This window comes from Petromyzon marinus, unplaced genomic scaffold (assembly GCF_048934315.1).
Source record: "Petromyzon marinus isolate PM22_M1 ecotype Great Lakes invasive population unplaced genomic scaffold, UKy_Petmar_22M1.pri1.0 PM_G_Scaffold_15, whole genome shotgun sequence".
NCBI lineage: Eukaryota > Metazoa > Chordata > Hyperoartia > Petromyzontiformes > Petromyzontidae > Petromyzon > Petromyzon marinus.
In genome coordinates this window covers 3,627,176-3,648,424 of record NW_027422706.1, presented here as the reverse complement: position 1 = coordinate 3,648,424, position 21,249 = coordinate 3,627,176, and the positions used below count along the sequence as shown (strand labels likewise).

General features: G+C 51.2%; 1 protein-coding gene across 1 annotated transcript in view; it reads left to right on the top strand.

The window, feature by feature from the left end:
- LOC142910731 (uncharacterized) overlaps window positions 1–9,388 on the top strand; it is a 31,652-nt gene extending 22,264 nt beyond the window's left edge. Inside the window, exons 4-8 of the mRNA XM_076060126.1 lie at window positions 2,900–2,953; window positions 3,269–3,405; window positions 4,725–4,781; window positions 5,210–5,300; window positions 9,350–9,388. Coding sequence (XP_075916241.1) covers window positions 2,900–2,953; window positions 3,269–3,405; window positions 4,725–4,781; window positions 5,210–5,300; window positions 9,350–9,388 — 378 coding nt within the window. The remainder of the gene's footprint in view (window positions 1–2,899; window positions 2,954–3,268; window positions 3,406–4,724; window positions 4,782–5,209; window positions 5,301–9,349) is intronic.
- Window positions 9,389–21,249: the final 11,861 nt, after the last annotated feature.

The following is a 21,249-nucleotide window of genomic DNA, read 5'->3' as shown; positions in this document are numbered from 1 at the left end:
TTCTGTCTCTCACTGTTCAAATTAACCTACCATTGCAATTATAGACTGATCATTTTTTTGTCAGTGGGCAAACGTACAAAATCAGCAGGGGATCAAATACTTTTTTCCCTCACTGTAAGTGGATGAGTGGGTGGGTGAGCGGGTGGGTGAGTGGTGGGTGAGTGGGTGGGTGAGTTAGTGGGTGAGCGGGTGGGCGAGTGAGTAGTTGAGTGGGTGTGCGGGTGGGTGAGTGAGTGGGTGAGCGGGTGGGTGAGCGGGTGGGCGAGTGAGTAGTTGAGTGGGTGAGCGGGTGGGTGAGCGGGTGGGTGAGTGGGTAAGTGAGTGAGCCTCACCTGCAGCATGGGTGGACAGCAGCTCGGCCGTCACCAGCGAGTGAGTGAAGTGGAAGAGGGACGACGTGAACTCCTCCTCCTCCGCAGCTGCCCACCGTGCACACGAGGCCACCGCGGGGTTCACCGCGGGGTTCACCGCGGGGTTCACCGCGGGGTTCACCGCGTTCTACTAAAGCAAACTAAAACTGCCTTTTATTTGACCAGGCAAGGCCCCGGTGAGTTGCTGTGCAGTGCTGTTTTAGAAGCGACCCCGGCCACCGCAAATGACAGCCCCACGAAGTGGGCCGCTGTCGTCGCCGCGTCAAGAAGCGTGAACAACAATAATGTTGCATCGGAGGGGATGGTGCTCGTAACGTTACAAAAGAGGGCAGAATGAAAGTTCTCGATTTGAAGCTTTCGTGACTGCAAGGATCCACGCTCTTTGGTTCTATTCGGTAAAGTCACGTAGGTAAAAAAATTTAAACAAAAATCACGACGTTTCAGGCCACAACACAAGCGGCCTTCATCAGGTGACAGTCTGGTCCCTTCAGCTGATGAAGGCCGCTTGTGTTGTGGCCGAAACGTCGTGATTTTTGTTGTTTTAATTTTTTACCTACGTGACTTTACCGAATAGAACCAAAGAGTACAGAATGAAAGTGTTAATCTTTTTTAAAAAAATAAACTTTTTTGGAAGTGTTGCATTCACAACTTTTGCTCAAATTTTTTTTGTTATTCATGGCAACCCATTTTTCTAACCATCCATCCGTTTGGCGTTAAAAACCATTTAACGCTACTGCTACCTCACACCTCCAATGTGCACGGTTGGTTACGTACAATGCGAAATACGTTCAACATACACACATACCCTCTTGTGTCCATCTAATTCATTGACTGAAGTGTAAGTGTGATTATAAATGCATTCTTTGTTAAGTAAAAATAAACACAATTTTAATAATTTTAATCAGAATGTCTTACTGACTGGCAATCATTACATACTTTATTAAAATCGATTTTTTTTTATTTGTTCATTCATGCACCATTATGATTTTGTTGAGATCTCTGCTCCACATCTTAAACCACACATTTCTAACTTAATCCCCTTGTACTGCCGGTGTGCACAGAGGAGTGGAGGGATGGGGGGATTAAAATAACGTGCCCATTATTTCATCTGCTCCACCGCCGGGGGCAGCGGTGGTGGTGGTGCCCGGCACCAGCTGCAGGGTGACAGCCGCTCACTCAGCCAGCCACTCACTCAACCAGCCACTCACCCAGCCACTCACCCAGCCGCTCACCCAGCCACTCACCCTGCCACTCACCCAGCCACTCACCCACCCACTCACCCAGCCAGCCACTCACCCAGCCACTCACCCAGCCACTCACCCAGCCAGCCACTCATCCAGCCACTCACCCACCCACTTACCCACTCACCCACCCACCTACTCACCCACTCATCCACCCACCCACTCACCCACCAACTCACCCACCCACTCACCCACCAACCCACTCACCCACCAACCCACCCACTCACCCACCCACTCACCCACCCACCCACTCACCAACCCACTCACCCACCCAACTACTCACCCACCCACTCACCCACCCACCCACTCACTCACCCACTCACCCACCAAACCACTCACCCACCCACCTACTCACCCACTCATGGGTGAGTCGGTGGGTGGGTGAGTGGGTGGCTGCGTGGGTGAGTGAGTGAGGCGTGGATGGGTGGGTGGTTTGGTGAGCGGGTGGGTGGGTGGGTGAGTGAGTGGGTGGGTGAGTGAGTGGGTGAGGGAGTGAGTAGGTGGGTGGGTGGGTGAGTGAGTGGGTGTGTGAGTGAGTGAGTGGGTGGGTGGGTGAGTGAGTGGGTGGTGGTGATGCTGCCGCTGACGATGGTGACAATAATGATGTTGATTATGAGTTTCTCACACCATCAGCTTCAGCAGAATCATCAGCATCATCATCAGAATCATCGGCATCATCAGCATCATCATCAGCTTCAGCATCATCATCGGCTTCAGCAGAATCATCATCATCAGCATTATCGGCATCTTCATCGTCATCATCGTCATCACCGTCACTGCGGTGGTGGTGGTGGTGGTGACGGTGTTTGTGAGCTGACTGTCACCATGGTGACGGTGGTGGTGGTGACGGTGATGGTGAGCTGACTGTCACCATGGTGACGGTGGTGGTGACTGTCACCATGGTGACGGTGATGGTGAGCTGTCTGTCACCATGGTGACGGTGGTGGTGGTGACGGTGATGGTAAGCTGACTGTCACCATGGTGATGGTGATGGTGGTGACGGTGGTGGTGGTGAGCTGACTGTCACCATGGTGACGGTGGTGGTGAGCTGACTGTCACCATGCTGATGGTGAGCTGACGGTGATGGTGAGCTGACTGTCACTATGGTGATGGTGAGCTGACGGTGATGGTGAGCTGACTGTCACCATGGTGGTGGTCAGCTGACTGTCACCATGGTGACGGTGGTGGTGAGCTGACTGTCACCATGGTGGTGGTGAGCTCACCATCACCATGGTGACGGTGGTGGTGAGCTGCTGATCGTCTTCGTGCCTTCAATGTCTCCCCCAGCTCCTCCACGACTTCCACCCCAAGAAGAAGCAGAAGACCAAAGGCGTCTACAAGGTGAGTGGCTGGTGAGCGGGCCGCTGGTTAGCAGGTGAGCGGGTGGGTGAATGGGTGGGTGGGTGAGAGGGGTGAGCGGGTGGGTGAGTGGGCAGGCGGGCGAGGAGGTGGGTAGATGAGCGGGCGAGCGAGCCGCGGGTGAGCGGGTGAGGAGGCGAGTGAGCGGGTGAGCAGGTGAGCTAAGTGGGTCTCATGGTGGTGGTGGTGGTGATGGTGGTGGCGGCGATGATGATGGCTGTAGTGGGTCTCATGGTGGTGGTGATGATGATCATTTGACTGCTTCCCTCCCCCTCCCTCCCCCCCCTCCCCCCGTAGACGAAGAGCGGGCAGCCGCTGTGCACCAGCCAGATCTTCGCGCAGGACGAGCACACGGCTCAGACGGAGCTCTTCTCTGCCAAGTTTGAGCTGGCGCGGAGCAGCGCTGCCAAGCGCAGGATGTCACTCAAACCCGTGTGGGTGCCCGCACGCTCACCCACCCACTCACTCGCTCACCCACTCACTCACTCACCCACTCACTCACTCACTCACCGACCCACTCACTCACCCACCCACTCACTCACCTGCCCACTCACTCACTCACCAACTCACCCGCCCACTCACCCACCCACTCACTCACCCACTCACTCACCCACCCACTCACTCACTCACCCACTCACTTACTCACCCACTCACTAACCCACCCACCCACTCACTCACCCACCCACTCACTCACCTGCCCACTCACTCACTCACCAACTCACCCGCCCACTCACCCACCCACTCACCTACCCACTCACCCACCCACCCACTCACCCACTCACTCACCCACTCACCCACCCACCCACTCACTCACCCACTCACCCACCCACTCACTCACCCACCCACCCACTCACTCACTCACTCGCCCACCCACCCACACACTCACCCACTCACCCACCCACTCACTCACTCATCCACTCACCCACTCACCCACCCACTCACTCACTCATCCACTCACTCACCCGCCCACTCACTCACCCACCCACCCACTCACTCACCCATTCACTCGCCCACCCACCCACACACACACTCTTCCACCCACTCGCCCACCCACCCACACACACACTCTTCCACCCACTCACCCACCCACTCACTCACCCACTCACTCGCCTACCCATCCACCCACTCACTCACCCACTCACTCACTCACCCACCCACTCACCTACCCACTCACCCACCCACCCACTCACCCACCCACCCACCCACTCACTCACCCACTCACCCACCCACCCACTCACTCACCCACTCACTCACCCACCCACTCACCCACCCACTCACTCACTCATCCACTCACTCACCCGCCCTCACCCACTCACCCGCCCACCCACCCACACACACACTCTTCCACCCACTCACCCACTCACTCGCCTACCCACCCACTCACTCACCCACTCACCCACTCACTCGCCCACTCACCCACTCACTCACCCACAAACTCACCCACCCACCCGCTCATCCACTCACTCACCCGCCCCCTCTGACGTCGCGTGTGCGTGCGTGCGCGTGCGTGTGTCTACGTGTGTGTGTGTGTGTCTGCGTACGTGCGTGTGTCTGTGCATGTCTGTGTATCTGCGTGCGTGTGTCTGTGCATGTGTGTGTGTCTGCGTGCGTGCGTGTGTGCTTCTGCGTGCGTGCGTGTGTGTGTCTGTGCATGTGTGTGTGTCTGCGTGCGTGTGTGTGTGTGTGTGTCTGCGTGCATGTGTGTGACTTTGTGTGTGTGTGACTGTGTGTGTGTGTGCTGCGCTCTTTTCAGGTTGGGGACAAATCTCTTCCAGAAGAATCCCAAGCACGTGTCGGTGCCGTCGGAGAGGTGAGCACCCCACACCGCTGATGGTGATGATGGTGTTGATGGTGTTGATGATGGTGTTGATGATGGTGTTGATGGTGTTGATGATGGTGTTGATGATGGTGTTGATGGTGTTGATGATGGTGTTGATGGTGTTGATGATGGTGTTGATGGTGTTGATGATGGTGTTGATGGTGTTGATGATGGTGTTGATGGTGTTGTTTATGGTGTTGGTGTTGTTGATGGTGTTGTTGATGGTGTTGTTGATGGTTTTGATGTTGTTGATCGTGTTGATGGTGTTGATGCTATTGATAGTGTTGTTTATGGTGTTGATGTTGTTGATGTTGTTGATGTTGTTGATGGTATTGATAGTGTTGTTGATGTTGTTGATGGTGTTTTTGATGTTGTTGATGTTATTGATGGTGTTGTTGATGTTGTTGATGTTGTTGCAGCGGTATCAGCTACGAGACGCCGCTGTCACCTGTCCAGGTGGCAGCGCTCAGGGCGGAGAGAATCGCTAAGGAGAAGAAGCTGAGAGTGGGGGTGGGGGGGGAGAGTGGGGGGAGAGTGGGGGGAGGGTGGGGGGAGAGTGGGGGGAGAGTGGGGCGATGGTGGGTGACTAAGTGCGTGGGTGAGTGGTGGGTGAATGGGTGAACATGCAAACACACATGGCTCTGATAATAACAATATGATGCATTGTCTTCAATAACAATGTAACTATTACACTAGGATGCATTGTCTTTAATAACAATGTAACTGTAACAATATGATGCATTGTCTTTAATAACAATGTAACTATAACACTAGGATACATTGTCTTCAATAACAATGTAACTATTACAATAGGTTGCATTGTCTTCAATAACAATGTAACTATTACAATATGATGAATTGTCTTCAATAACAATGTAACTATAACAATATGATCCATTGTCTTCAATAACATTGTAACTATAACACTAGGATACATTGTATTAAATAACAATGTAACTATAACAATATGATGAATTGTCTTCAATAACAATGTAACTATAACAATAGGATGCATTGCCTTTAATAACAATGTACAGTGAGGGATAAAAGTATTTGATCCCCTGCTGATTTTGTACGTTTGCCCACTGACAAAAAAATGATCAGTCTATAATTTTAATGGTAGGTTTATTTGAACAGTGAGAGACAGAATAAGAACAACAAAATCCAGAAAAAAAAGCATTTCAAAATGTAATAAATGTATTTGCATTTTTATGAGGGAAATAAGTATTTGACCCCTCTGCAAAATATGACTTAGTACTTGGTGGCAAAACCCTTGTTGGCAATCACAGAGGTCAGATGTTTCTTGTAGTTGGCCACCAGATTTGCACACATCTCAGGAGGGATTTTGTGCCACTCCTCTTTGCAGATCTTCTCCAAGTCATTAAGGTTTCGAGGCTGACGTTTGGCAACTCGAACCTTCAGCTCCCTCCACAGATTTTCTATGGGATTAAGGTCTGGAGACTGGCTAGGCCACTCCAGGACCTTAATGTGCTTCTTCTTGAGCCACTCCTTTGTTGCCTTGGCCGTGTGTTTTGGGTCATTGTCATGCTGGAATACCCATCCACGACCCATTTTCAATGCCCTGGCTGAGGGAAGGAGGTTCTCACCCAAGATTTGACGGTACATGGCCCCGTCCATCGTCCCTTTGATGCAGTGAAGTTGTTCTGTCCCTTTAGCAGAAAAACACCCTCAAAGCATAATGTGTCCACCTCCATGTTTGACGGTGGGGATGGTGTTCTTGGGGTCATAGGCAGCATTCCTCCTCCTCCAAACACGGCGAGTTGAGTTGATGCCAAAGAGCTCCATTTTGGTCTCATCTTACCACAACACTTTCACCCAGTTGTCCTCTGAATCATTCAGATGTTCATTGGCAAACTTCAGATGGTCATGTATATGTGCTTTCTTGAGCAGGGGGACTTTGCGGGCGATGCAGGATTTCCTTCACGGCGTAGTGTGTTACCAATTATTTTCTTGGTGACTGTGGTCCCAGCTGCCTTGAGATCATTGACAAGATCCTCCCGTGTAGTTCTGGGCTGATTCCTCACCGTTCTCATGATCATTGCAACTCCACGAGGTGAGAACTTGCATAGAGCCCCAGGCCGAGGGAGATTGACAGTTCTTTTGTGTTTCTTCCATTTGCGAATAATCGCACCAACTGTTGTCACCTTCTCACCAAGCTGCTTGGCAATGGTCTTGTAGCCCATTCCAGCCTTGTGTAGGTCTACAATCTTGTCCCTGACATCCTTGGAGAGCTCTTTGGTCTTGGCCATGGTGGAGAGTTTGGAATCTGATTGATTGATTGCTTCTGTGGACAGGTGTCTTTTATACAGGTAACAAGCTGAGATTAGGAGCACTCCCTTTAAGAGTGTGCTCCTAATCCCAGCTCGTTACCTGTATAAAAGACACCTGGGAGCCAAAAATCTTTCTAATTGAGAGGGGGTCAAATACTTATCTCCCTCATTAAAATGCAAATTTATTTATAACATTATTAACATGCGTTTTTCTGGATTTTTTTGTTGTTTTTCTGTCTCTCACTGTTCAAATACACCTACCATTAAAATTATAGACTGATAATTTCTTTATCAGTGAGCAAACGTACAAAATCAGCAAGGAATCAAATACTTTTTTCCCTCACTGTACCTGTCACCGGATAAGTAAGCTCTTGAGTGAAATAAAATTCCTTGGCTAAAAATCATTGCTAATCCCATTTTATAAGAATGCATTTTTCCTTGTGGGATGCTTTGGTCTCTAATTATATTCTACCAGGTTCAAAGCGTTTTTCCAAGGTGCATTTTTGTTCATAGGTTGCATTGAGCAATTCACACAGTTTTCCTGTGCAGCAGAAGTGTTATTTTTACATCACCATAATGATTTAGAAATACAATACTATGTTACTTGATGATGATGACGACGACAATGTTGATATGCAGTATTTACTTTTTTTAATGGAAAATAATACAAAAATAAAACTGAGACACCTTTATATATCATCATCGTCATCATCATCAGCCATGGTCAATGAATGGAGGCCTCCCCAACCCACCACCTTTGACGATGCTATGATGTAATAATCCAACTATGACCTGCACACGAGCTGATTTCATTGCTCCATCTCCCAACTGATGCGTTACATTCTTTGACTGCCATGCCTGTTAACAATGGTTACTTTACAAATAATTCTGGTCCCACCATATGGTGTTGTTCAGGAGATTAATTTGCTAATTGACATTGTTTTGATCTCTCAGTTGTTCAGCAACAGCACTTGCATGTAACAACAATAATATATCTTCATCAACATCACGATACACTAAATATGAGCTTGGGTAAACAATGATCTTTTAATGATTTATATGTGCTGATCTCTCATTGCTTAGCTTTTTGAAAATGTGGAGGAAGATACCGTATTATAGACCAAAAAATATCCATAATATACAATCACAAAGCAAACATTGTGTGTCATTGCCGAGTACATGATATGAACTGGATAATGCAATAATTGATTCACATTCTAATACATACGTGTGCACATCTGTTAATATTTTTTCACCTTGCGCAACAAATACGTTACAAATGTGAAATTTAATTTAGTATGCGTGGAGAACGTCTTTCACACCGTACGTAGCCAGCCGTGCTATAATCGGAGCTGCGACATGATTCCCTGATTGCATGTGCATCCATGTGTTGCTTTGTGCTCGGATTGCTTCTTTTTTCATCGTCAACAGTTACAACAATAAACGCACATCAGTGCTTTAATCAAGCATTCTTATTTTCAGTGGTCGTGGGTGCTGTGTCAAATTATTTCCATGCATTTAGGGCGATTTTAACTTGGGGACAAATGATCGGAGTAGGTTACATGTCAAGACGTTATGTAAAGACCGCGAGAGGTCGCTTAGTATATCAACTAAATGTTGCAAATTCTTGGTTCTTTCGGTAAAGTCACGTAGAAGGGAAACAATCAAATAATAAAAATATAAAACAATAAAATTCTCTATTATTTTATTTTCTTCCCTTCTACGTGGTGGTGACTTTACCGAAAGAACCAAGAATATGAATCCCTGCAGTCACGAAAGCTTTAAATCAACAATTTAAATGTTGCAAGTTTGACAAATGAAAGAAAGTAAATTGAGTTATGTAGAAAAAACAGCTTGCACAAGCTTCTGCCCACCCCCCAGCACACAAATCCTCCCAATCCCCCCCCCCCACTTCTCCCTTTCCACCTCCCCACCATTATATAGCAGCCTATAAATGAAACATGCAAATAAAACAATATGCAGCAAAATCTTGGTTGCATGCTCGTTTCAAATTATTTGAATGATAAACAAAGCTTCGAGGGTTATTTTGCATTTTAGTAAATACCATAACCAAGCAAATGTGAAATAGAATTGAGAGTCAAATGACTTATCATCAAAGTCATTCTCTATCCGCTTCTGGAAGAAGGCCTTCCAATGTCCATCTCTCAATTGTCTTGCGAGTGATCAGAAACAATGATCAGGAACGGAACTCACGCTGACAAATCAAATGTAACAATCGCACACGTTGGGAATTTCGCTGCGAGACAGAAAGCGGGACACAAAATGGATGGGCACAAGTGCGAGTAGAGCATATAAGTACAGTACAACAATGGATCCTTCAGCTGACCACCTTGCACCCCTGCAGCTGCCCATGCCAACCTGCTATGCGTGTGGTCAGCACTGCGCCAGCAACATCCAAGTTAAAACCTGATTATCTTCCAGGATTTGACTAGATCGCGTACATTCTGGGTTATTTGGGCATAGCTGCTGCTGCAGATGATGATTGAAAAGTTTTCATCCTGTGAACAAACGTAGCCCCCCATTATGGGAATGTGGAAATTTCACCTTGTTTGGTTGCTGGCATTGGTGATGAGAGTCACTCGATGCTTTTTATGTAAGCAAGAAAACACTTCGTATTTTTTTTATGGAATTGATTGGCAAATTGTACGTGATTTAAATAATATGAACAAACTGCCTTGTATTCCTGGTTCTTTCGGTAAAGTCACCACGTAGAAGGGACACAACAAAAACAGGTCCCTGCAGGGTGGGCTGGTAGGAACGCAATTTTATTACATTGTTACTTCCAAATGTTGGGTGCAATAAGACATATCAAGTCTCTGCGCTGTCTATTGCTGATTTTATACCCAACAGCATGAGATTTCACTTCGTTAAAGTATTGAAAGGGGACGGACGGACGGACACATTAATCTATTGCAGGCTGGTACACTCAGTTTACAACTTCGTTCCTACCAGTATAATAAAAATATAAAACAGTACAATTCTCACGACGTTTCGACTGCAACACAAGCAATCATCATCAGGTGTGAAAACCACAGCAAGAAAATTTGAAAAAAATGGCAGTTATTTTTAACGATAGCACCACGGAGAGCGATTTGGCAGTGATTCAGATGGACGAGTCCATCTATGTTCGGAAAAGAGGAGGGGGGGAAACGAAAATAATGGATGCGGTCTGAAAGTCACCGTAAACGTTAAAAACAAACGCAACTTTTTTCAAATTTTCTTGCTGTGGTTTTCACACCTGATGATGATTGCTTGTGTTGCAGTCGAAACGTCGTGAGAATTTTATTGTTTTATATTTTTATTATTTTATTGTTTCCCTTCTATGTGGTGACTTTACCGAAAGAACCAAGAACATTAATCCCTGCAGTCAAGAAAGCTTTAAATCAAAAAGTAAACTGCCTTGTATTTGGTTTAACACGTCGTAGGCTTTCGTGACCAATATCATCCCATAATACAGATTTTTTTGCGTTAGATCGCGTCAATATATAAATGTTGTGTCGTTAAACCTGCCACCACCCGACACAGCCAATAAGTAAGGTTTGTCACGTGAACAGAACGTGCCAATTCGTTACTGGTACAGCACATCGGTGTGTTGGAGCGCACAATCACAACATTTACAATCTGAGTACGACGTTTCGCTAGTAATTACAACAAGCCTTATCTGGCGACAGCCAGATTTGTGGATAAATCCTCCTGCTTATGCAATCTAACCCCCAAAAAACTATAAATTATGGATGATATTGGTCGCGAAAGCCCACGTGTTAAACTGACAAAACTCTTTGTTGGCGGTTCAGTGATGAGGGCGGATATACTATAATGCAAAACAATCGTTTAATTAAATCTGAGATGATTTACAAGCATGCGTGTGACATTTTATAGCACACTATACACGGCAACATTATTATGTAAGCGTATTGCGTGTAAAGATGTGAACCATTAATTTTCATAAATTATTTTCACTTGTGCAAAACGGGAAAAAAACAGTTAATCATGAATTCATGAAATAACCTTGCCTGAAAAAATAGCTATCACAATGATTTCAATGTAATATTTGGTCATTAACATCGGCCACAATCGGAGGAAGTGGGAATATTTCTGGCTGTATAGCATTGCCACTAAAATGCAAAGCCATTCTATGGCAGTTTAGCAATGAGCAATTCCTGAAACTCAAGTTCATCCTCTTTAGGGCAATGTGTTTGACAAATGTCAGTTTCTTTGTTATTTTGTACTTGCACATCATTCCAGGTCCCTCGATTTACAAAAGAGATGCCGTTCTTAAACAAAAAAAGGACTTAAAACACGTGGAAAGCGAAACTGCGTAAATTTAACGATTTTCCCACTTTCATTTAATTTTCGGGATGCGTTTCGGACGGCCACTCCAACTCTACTCCTAACCTAAAAACAGGTCCCTGCAGGGTGGGCTGGTAGGACCAGTCTCTGCGCTGTCTATTGCTGATTTTACACCCCAACAGCACGAGATTTCACTTCGTTAAAGTATTGAAAGGGGACGGACGGACACATTAATCTATTGCAGGCTGGTACACTCAGTTTACAACTTCGTTACTACCAGTAAAGTACACACCTATATCGCTTGTCACAGCGCAACAAAAACTACAATAGAGAACACAAATACCAAACAAATGTATATTAAAGTTAAAGCGAAGACGAAAAAAAATTAACCAGTTAAAAGGGTAAAACCTCTTCCTATATCTTGTTACTGGCAAATGAGGTCTCATAATGTAAATGCTCACCCCAAGCACCTCAATACTCTGATAGTGCGCTGTTTTTGAGTTGTACGCCTTTTGGCGTCTTCTGGTCCAACACCAATGGAGACTAGGCTCTAAGAAAAGCTGTCTCGGGTGTGAACCAATCAAATTCAAGGACAGTGCATATTATTATCAGAGTTGTCTCTTTTGTTTGCATTTTGACTGCTTGTGTTGTGGTTATTGCAAACATGATGCCTTGAATAAAGGTGTCAGTTTTTGTGCCAGTTAAAAGGGTAAAACTTATTACTATAACTCGTAAAAATCTCTGCATGTTGGAATGACTGGAAAGTTGACGTGCTGTAGGGATGCTGAGACTCTCTAGCGGATGATGCTGAGACTCTCTAGCGGATGGATGACGCAGCCTCACGGCCTGTTCTCGATTGATCCGGTGACACGTGCAGTGTGAAATTTCGTTCACGCGGAAAATCGATTTCGTGAATCGAAAAGTGTCCGTAATTTGTACAATTGCGTGAGCTAATTCCTTTGTCAAAGCGTTTTGCTTCCTCTCACACGGCTTAAAGGACGCGACCTGGGCTTGGCTGTTTTCACTCCAACGCTGTCCTCATGACAGCACGGTCCCTTCACCTGATGAAGGCCGCTTGTGTTGTGGCCAAAACGTCGTGATTTTTGTTATTTTATTTTTTGACCTACGTGACTTTACCGAATAGAACCAAAGAGTGATTGCGTGAGCGCCAAATGTCGTGAGCCGAACGTTCGTAAATCGAGGGACACCGGTTGTCGCAACTTGCCGTTTCTTATTCCGCTATCGTCAAATGGAACAACGGGGAAAAATGAGTCGATTGTTAACCTCCCTAACGCGTCTATTGGTACAGAACACCCTTACAAGTGTCTCTCTGAACTCGCGAGCGTGTAAGCCATACACAATGGGACTCGGACCTTGAGCATGAGGTTCTGCACCACGTGACTGGTCATAATAATCAAGAACGCGTTTTTCGCCATAGTACAGAAACACCGGCAGCGCGAAAAAAGAAATCTGCACCAAGTGGTACGTGACGGTTTTGCGAGCGCGCTTGGTTCGCCATCCCTAAGTTTCCCGCTGCGCTTTCCTGCAAATTGTATACAACGCGGTTGAGTGAACAGAACTTCGTCGTGCGAGTTGGAATAAGCGAATGTATGGCTGTTTCTGCGTAGCATCACGCATGGTGGGATGCTTCTGGATACTACCCACGTGCATCAAGTCTTTGTTCAGCTTGCATACGCATCTCACGTGTTATCGCGGATTGTGATTTACCACCATTTAAGTTGTTATAACGCGATGTTTCCATAACGCGCAGTTCTTCAGGAAAGCAACTACCATATTTGTTTCTATCTACGTGGCTTTACCGAAAGACCCAAAGAATAACTACCATATTATATGAGAACACATATAGCTTACAACTGTAATTGAACTCGGGCCGATGGACAAAACTTGCGGTGTGGTAACCACCGTGCCACTCATGCCCCTAGTTTGCATAACAATTGCTATTTTTTTAATGTTACGTATGAATTGCTCTTACCTGATATGAATTTAATCAACACTTGATGTAATCGAGTAACAAGTTGTAACGTCCGCTACTGTCATATTATACGTGTAATTAAGTAAAGGGCTGGCCAAGCGAATTGTGAGGTGCTTTGTTAATCAAAATAATCCCTAAAGATGTGGCAAGAGCCAATGTTCACGATTGTGTGGACCGGGTGAGTTTTATGCATTCTCTAATGATCTCCCATGAAACTTGGCAGCCTGAGCAATTAGCAATTTGTCACCAAGTTCCCATGGGATCGAGCGTCCCCTGCATCTTTTTGCAATGTAACAAGCTGAACGTGTGGCAGTGTTTTTTTATTCATTGCAAATGGAACAACCTGGAATCGTGAGCCTAATTAGAGCGTAACATGAGTTGAGCTCTCGATACAGATGTACGTATATTGGTATACACTCGTGACATTAAAAAGCATGACAATTATAGAGCAATAATACAATGTGACACTTCAAATGAAGAATGCATGCATTTGTATGTAATTTCAGCATGGACACATTGTAATGTAATTACGACATGGAAGCATCAACTATGTTTATTACATCCCTGCGTATGATGAAAATGTGGTCAGGACCTAAATGGCAATTTGTCGAGGTCTGCTCTCCACGAGAGGGGGCTTCAGGAGAGAGTTCGTTTAGTTTTGCTGTTCCTCCGTTGAAGGAGCGCAAGGCCACAGTGATTTGCAATGTGGGCCGTAGTTTTGTCACTGGGCACCGTCTTACAGTCTTCTATTTATGATGGAGAGCTTGCCGAGAATGAATGGCAGGCCTATAGTAATAGATTTTACCCTTTTAACTGGCACAAAAACTGACACCTTTATTCAAGGTGTAGTGGAGTAGATAATGCGCATAGGAATTGGCCATGTACAGTACATACAGACAGACAAGGAGAACGGGTCACACGAGGTCGAACAGGTGGTCGAGTCGCAAGTGCTGTAAACAAACCCAAGTAATTAAGGGAGTCGTGGCACAAGGGCTGTGATTGGTCGAGAGGCTGTTAGCGTTAAGTGGTGGCGTCGGAATGTCTGATGAGGGGGACAGGTGCGGGCTGGCGGGAAACGGCCAGCGAGCACGTGGCAATTAATTAAGGCTAATGGGAGAGGGGATAAAACGCGAGGTGATTTGAACGGAGGGGAGTTGCTGTTGGTGGTTGCTGTTGGAGAGTTGCTGCTGGGAAGTTGTTGCTGGGCAGTTGTTGGCGAGAGGTGAAGAGATACGGAGAAGACAGCTGGAAATGTTAGGGAAGAATAGATAGAGAGCCGAACCCCAAAGACAGTAAATAGCGATAGGGAGAGTCAGCGTTAGCGGAGATAGAGTCACTGTGTGTGAATAGATGGAAGTCACTGCGTGTGAAGAGATAGCGGCGATACTGTGTATGAGGAGATAGATGAACCATTGTGTGTGGAAGAGATAGAAGACGAACCACTGTGTGTGGAAGTGATAGAAGACGAACCACTGTGTGTGGAAGGGAAGACACTGTGTGTGAAGAGATAGGCGAAGAAGCACTGTGTGTGGAAGGGGATGCACGGACGATGCTGAAGTAAATCGGAGTGTTCGAGTTAGCGGAGCACGGAGAGAATTACTGTGTGTACGGAACGATGGAATGAAAGTGACGGCGTAAAAAGAGACGGTTGGGAGGCCAGAATGGAGAAGTTGTCGGAGGAATTCCAGAACTTCTTGACGGAGAACCGCATTCAACTACCCGTACCGGGTCCACCACCGGAGGTTGCCGCTCAGCCGGAGCGGTTGGAAGAAGATGACGACGAAGACGACCAGTCGGAGGGACCGCCACGACGACTACACGTACAACGATTTGAGGCCAAGGTGGGAGATTGGACGGCATTCATACGAAGATTCCGTGCGGCTTACGAGTCCCTGAAGTGGACGGAGAGTGCCGCATTACGAGCACTGCCGACGGCATTGGATGATGACTCCTTGGCGACTTTTAACGGACTCCCTGCCGCTGTCAGAAAAACATTGGACGGTGCTATTGCGGCAATGAGGAAGGTCTACGAGCCGCGGTCGGTCGCCAAACGTCGATTTCAACAGAGGAAACGGGAGGCCATGGAGTCCCCCCTGGCATTTCGCAGCACCTTGCTGGCCCTCGCCCAGGTTGCGTACCCGGCGATGGACGAGGAGGGCTGGGACTCCCTGCTGCAAGAGAAGATGTTACAGCTGGCAAAGGAACTGAAAGTCGTCTTGTCGCTCCCGGACAAGGATGATGACGACGATGTGTCATCGTTGCTGATCGCCAGGAACATACAAGTCAACATTGATATACGAGACGACGGCTGCGCTACCGCCGCCGCTGACGAACCCTGCCGGGGCTGCGAGCACGGTGGCGGTGGTGGTGGACGAGGCGCCGCCGATGGCAGCGGCGGCCGGAGTGTCGACCGGAGACCGACGGCGTCGTCCCGGGGCATATGGAGACGGCGTGCATCGGACATGACTTTGGGGGGTTTGGGGATTCTGTATAAAGGTGTTGTGTGAGTGTCGTTGTGTGGTGCGTGTCGGGTGGTTATACAAAATGGTTATGTGTTGCGAGTGCGTTCTGTATATATGTTATCATCGTTCCATCCGCTTCACTCCAGTACTCCAATTCGAGTATAGCGTAGCTGGGGACGGCTAGGTTCTTTCATCACGGGGCGGGGGGGGGGGGTGATGTAGTGGAATAGAAAATACACATGGGTAAATTGGCCATATACAGTACATACAAACAGTGTGGGTCATGTAAGTTCGAGCAGGTGATGAGGTCACGGGTGGCGTAAACAAGCCAAAGTAATTAAGGGAGTCAAGGGACGAGGGCTGTGATTGGTCGAGAGGCTGTTAGCGTTAAGTGGCGGCGTCACAGAGTCTGGGCCGTTGGACAGGTGCGGAGCTGGCGGGAAAATGCCAGCGAGGCACGTGGCAATTAATTAGGCTGATTGGAAAGGGGATAAAAACGCTAGGTGATTTGGACGGCAGGGGAGTTGGCGAGAAGTGGAGACAGCAGCGGGTAGAGAGAGATGCGAAGAGGCGAAGCCGGCAAGTGTTAGTGGGAAATAGATTGAGAGCCGAACCCAGGGGACAATAAATAGCGATAGCGAGAGTTAGCGTTAGCAGAGTGGAGATTACGGTATAGGTTGGTACAGGGAGAGTTAGTGATAGACAAGTCACTGTGTGTGAAGAGATAGACAAGTCACTGTGTGTGAGGTGATAAACAGGTCACTGTGTGTGAAGAGATAGAGTCACTGCGTGTGAAGAGATAGAGATAGAACTACTGTGTGTGCGGTGAGGAGATAGACGAGTCACTGTGTGTGAGGAGATAGAGATAGAACCACTGTGTGTGCGGGGAGAGAAGAAGAGACTGTGTGGGGAGACGAGTATGAGCGGACGGTGCTGAGGGGAATTCGAGTGTTCGAGTTGGCGGAGCGCGGAGAGGAGAAATTATAGTGTGTGTGTGTGAAATTATAGTGTGTGTGTGTGAAATTATAGTGTGTGTGTGTGTGCGGAACGATGGAAATAAAAGTGACGGTGGAAGAAAGGCGATTGTCGTCCGAGTGAATCCAAGGCACTACATATATAGAGAGAGCAGTTGATATTGTTGATGGTATCACGTGCTAATGCTCCATCACGTGTTTTACATCTATTACACAGTGAATATTGAACTGAAGCTTCACTTAACAATGAGGCGCGTGTCGCACAAACGGCTCGCCCCACGATATTTTCCCTCGCGGGTGCCCCTTGGGTTGTCGCTTCCCTGCTTCTGTGCTGGAAAGAAGTCAAGCAATAAGCGATGCCAAAATCTGCCATCGGGGCACGGTTAATGCTGAACCATCCTGAATCTGCAGACTCCTCGCAATCTACAGGGGCATCCGTTAAACAAACTAAAAAAGAGGCGTTGTCCACGATTAAATTAGTTTTTTTTATTCGTCGGAAGTTACAAACGCACGGCTCAAAGTGTTGGCTCAATGCGCATCCTCTTCGCTTAGATTGCGTTTCGAGCTGAAGAGATGAGAGTGAATCTTCAGCGGCGCACTGCGTGAGAATCCGAAACACAATCAACAATCCCACGACGGCTGGGCAAAAAACAACCGTGACTTTCTAAACTAGATCCCCGCTCGCTGGCAAACGGCCGTGACGATTGTCTGAACTGGTCATCCCTGGGCCTCCCCCCCAGGTTGACTCGGGTTCAAATGGGTACCTGGCGCGTTGTGCAAAAACATCGACACTGGGGAGACAAAGGCGGACGTGCGTGGTTTGCTGGCTACCTACCGCCTCGTGCCCGATGCCAGCCTTCACAACACGAGGTGCCGCTGGCTAACGCCGCTTGCTCCAACGGTCGGATAAAGGCTAGACGGGGTATTTCTGTCTTTTTAGTTCAACCGAGTTCAATGCGCTGTCAAATAATGAATAGTTAAACAATGGACAAAGAGCTTTCGTGAACGGCGCGCAAGAGATAAGTGACACGGGCCACCACCAGGGTTGTACCAATAATCCACGCCGAACGGAATTCCTTTCGGGCCACGAGCGTCTCCTCGTTATCACTTCGAGCGTAGACCTCTAAGACTGTGTGGGTGGAGTGGGGGGTGGGGTGGGGGGTGGGGTGGGGGGGTGGAGTGGGGGGGTGGAGTGGGGGGTGGAGTGGGAGGGTGGGGGGTGGGGTGGGGGGTTGGGGTGGGGTGGGGGGTGGAGTGGGGGGTGGGGTGGGGGGTAGAGTGGGGGGTAGAGTGGGGGGTGGAGTGGGGGGTGGAGTGGGGGGTAGAGTGGGGGGTAGAGTGGGGGGTGAGGTGGGGGGTAGAGTGGGGGGTAGAGTGGGGGGTGGGGGGTAGAGTGGGGGGTGGAGTGGGGGGTGAGGTGGGGGGTAGAGTGGGGGGTGGAGTGGGGGGTGGAGTGGGGGGTGAAGTGGGGGGTGGAGTGGGGGGTAGAGTGGGGGGTGGAGTGGGGGGTGGAGTGGGGGGTAGAGTGGGGGGTGGAGTGGGGGGTGGGGTGGGGGGTGGGGTGGGGGGTCGGGTGGGGGGTAGAGTGGGGGGTAGAGTGGGGGGTGGGGTGGGGGGTAGAGTGGGGGGTGGAGTGGGGGGTAGAGTGGGGGGTAGGGTGGGGGGTGGGGTGGGGGGTGGAGTGGGGGGTGGAGTGGGGGGTGGGGTGGGGGGTGGAGTGGGGGGTGGAGTGGGGGGTAGAGTGGGGGGTAGAGTGGGGGGTAGAGTGGGGGGTAGAGTGGGGGGTGGGGTAGGGGGTGGAGTGTGGGGTAGAGTGGGGGGTAGAATGGGGGGTGGAGTGGGGGGTGGAGTGTGGGGTAGAGTGGGGGGTAGAGTGGGGGTGGAGTGGGGGGTAGAGTGGGGGGTAGAGTGGGGGGTGGGGTAGGGGGTGGAGTGGGGGGTGGAGTGGGGGGTGGGGTGGGGGGTGGAGTGTGGGGTGGAGTGGGGGGTGGGCTAGGGGGTAGAGTGGGGGGTAGAGTGGGGGGTGGAGTGGGGGGTGGAGTGTGGGGTAGAGTGGGGGGTAGAGTGGGGGGTGGAGTGGGGGGTAGAGTGGGGGGTGGAGTGGGGGGTGGAGTGGGGGGTAGAGTGGGGGGTAGAGTGGGGGGTGAGGTGGGGGGTAGAGTGGGGGGTAGAGTGGGGGGTGGGGGGTAGAGTGGGGGGTGGAGTGGGGGGTGGAGTGGGGGGTAGAGTGGGGGGTGGAGTGGGGGGTGGGGTGGGGGGTGGGGTGGGGGGTCGGGTGGGGGGTAGAGTGGGGGGTAGAGTGGGGGGTGGGGTGGGGGGTAGAGTGGGGGGTGGAGTGGGGGGTAGAGTGGGGGGTAGGGTGGGGGGTGGGGTGGGGGGTGGAGTGGGGGGTGGAGTGGGGGGTGGGGTGGGGGGTGGAGTGGGGCGTGGAGTGGTGGGTAGAGTGGGGGGTAGAGTGGGGGGTGGAGTGGGGGGTAGAGTGGGGGGTAGAGTGGGGGGTAGAGTGGGGGGTGGGGTAGGGGGTGGAGTGTGGGGTAGAGTGGGGGGTAGAATGGGGGGTGGAGTGGGGGGTGGAGTGTGGGGTAGAGTGGGGGGTAGAGTGGGGGTGGAGTGGGGGGTAGAGTGGGGGGTAGAGTGGGGGGTGGGGTAGGGGGTGGAGTGGGGGGTGGAGTGGGGGGTGGGGTGGGGGGTGGAGTGTGGGGTGGAGTGGGGGGTGGGCTAGGGGGTAGAGTGGGGGGTAGAGTGGGGGGTGGAGTGGGGGGTGGAGTGTGGGGTAGAGTGGGGGGTAGAGTGGGGGGTGGAGTGGGGGGTAGAGTGGGGGGTGGAGTGGGGGGTGGAGTGGGGGGTAGAGTGGGGGGTAGAGTGGGGGGTGAGGTGGGGGGTAGAGTGGGGGGTAGAGTGGGGGGTGGGGGGTAGAGTGGGGGGTGGAGTGGGGGGTAGAGTGGGGGGTGGGGTAGGGGGTGGAGTGGGGGGTGGAGTGGGGGGTGGGGTGGGGGGTGGAGTGTGGGGTGGAGTGGGGGGTGGGCTAGGGGGTAGAGTGGGGGGTAGAGTGGGGGGTGGAGTGGGGGGTGGAGTGTGGGGTAGAGTGGGGGGTAGAGTGGGGGGTGGAGTGGGGGGTAGAGTGGGGGGTGGAGTGGGGGGTGGAGTGGGGGGTAGAGTGGGGGGTAGAGTGGGGGGTGAGGTGGGGGGTAGAGTGGGGGGTAGAGTGGGGGGTGGGGGTAGAGTGGGGGGTGGAGTGGGGGGTGAGGTGGGGGGTAGAGTGGGGGGTAGAGTGGGGGGTGGGGTGGGGGGTAGAGTGGGGGGTGGAGTGGGGGGTGGAGTGGGGGGTAGAGTGGGGGGTAGAGTGGGGGGTGGAGTGGGGGGTAGAGTGGGGGGTGGAGTGGGGGGTAGAGTGGGGGGGTAGAGTGGGGGGTGAGGTGGGGGGTAGAGTGGGGGGTAGAGTGGGGGGTGGGGTGGGGGGTAGAGTGGGGGGTGGAGTGGGGGGTGGAGTGGGGGGTAGAGTGGGGGGTAGAGTGGGGGGTGGAGTGGGGGGTGGAGTGGGGGGTGAAGTGGGGGGTGGAGTGGGGGGTAGAGTGGGGGGTGGAGTGGGGGGTGGAGTGGGGGGTAGAGTGGGGGGTGGAGTGGGGGGTGGGGTGGGGGGTGGGGTGGGGGGTCGGGTGGGGGGTAGAGTGGGGGGTAGAGTGGGGGGTGGGGTGGGGGGTAGAGTGGGGGGTGGAGTGGGGGGTAGAGTGGGGGGTAGGGTGGGGGGTGGGGTGGGGGGTGGAGTGGGGGGTGGAGTGGGGGGTGGGGTGGGGGGTGGAGTGGGGGGTGGAGTGGTGGGTAGAGTGGGGGGTAGAGTGGGGGGTGGAGTGGGGGGTAGAGTGGGGGGTAGAGTGGGGGGTAGAGTGGGGGGTGGGGTAGGGGGTGGAGTGTGGGGTAGAGTGGGGGGTAGAATGGGGGGTGGAGTGGGGGGTGGAGTGTGGGGTGGAGTGTGGGGTAGAGTGGGGGGTAGAATGGGGGGTGGAGTGGGGGGTGGAGTGTGGGGTAGAGTGGGGGGTAGAGTGGGGGTGGAGTGGGGGGTAGAGTGGGGGGTAGAGTGGGGGGTGGGGTAGGGGGTGGAGTGGGGGGTGGAGTGGGGGGTGGGGTGGGGGGTGGAGTGGGGGGTGGAGTGTGGGGTGGAGTGGGGGGTGGGGTAGGGGGTAGAGTGGGGGGTAGAGTGTGGGGTGGAGTGTGGGGTAGAGTGGGGGGTAGAGTGGGGGGTGGAGTGGGGGGTGGAGTGTGGGGTAGAGTGGGGGGTAGAGTGGGGGGTGGAGTGGGGGGTAGAGTGGGGGGTAGATTGGGGGGTGGGGTAGGGGGTGGAGTGGGGGGTGGAGTGGGGGGTGGGGTGGGGGGTGGAGTGGGGGGTGGAGTGTGGGGTGGAGTGGGGGGTGGAGTAGGGGGTGGAGTGGG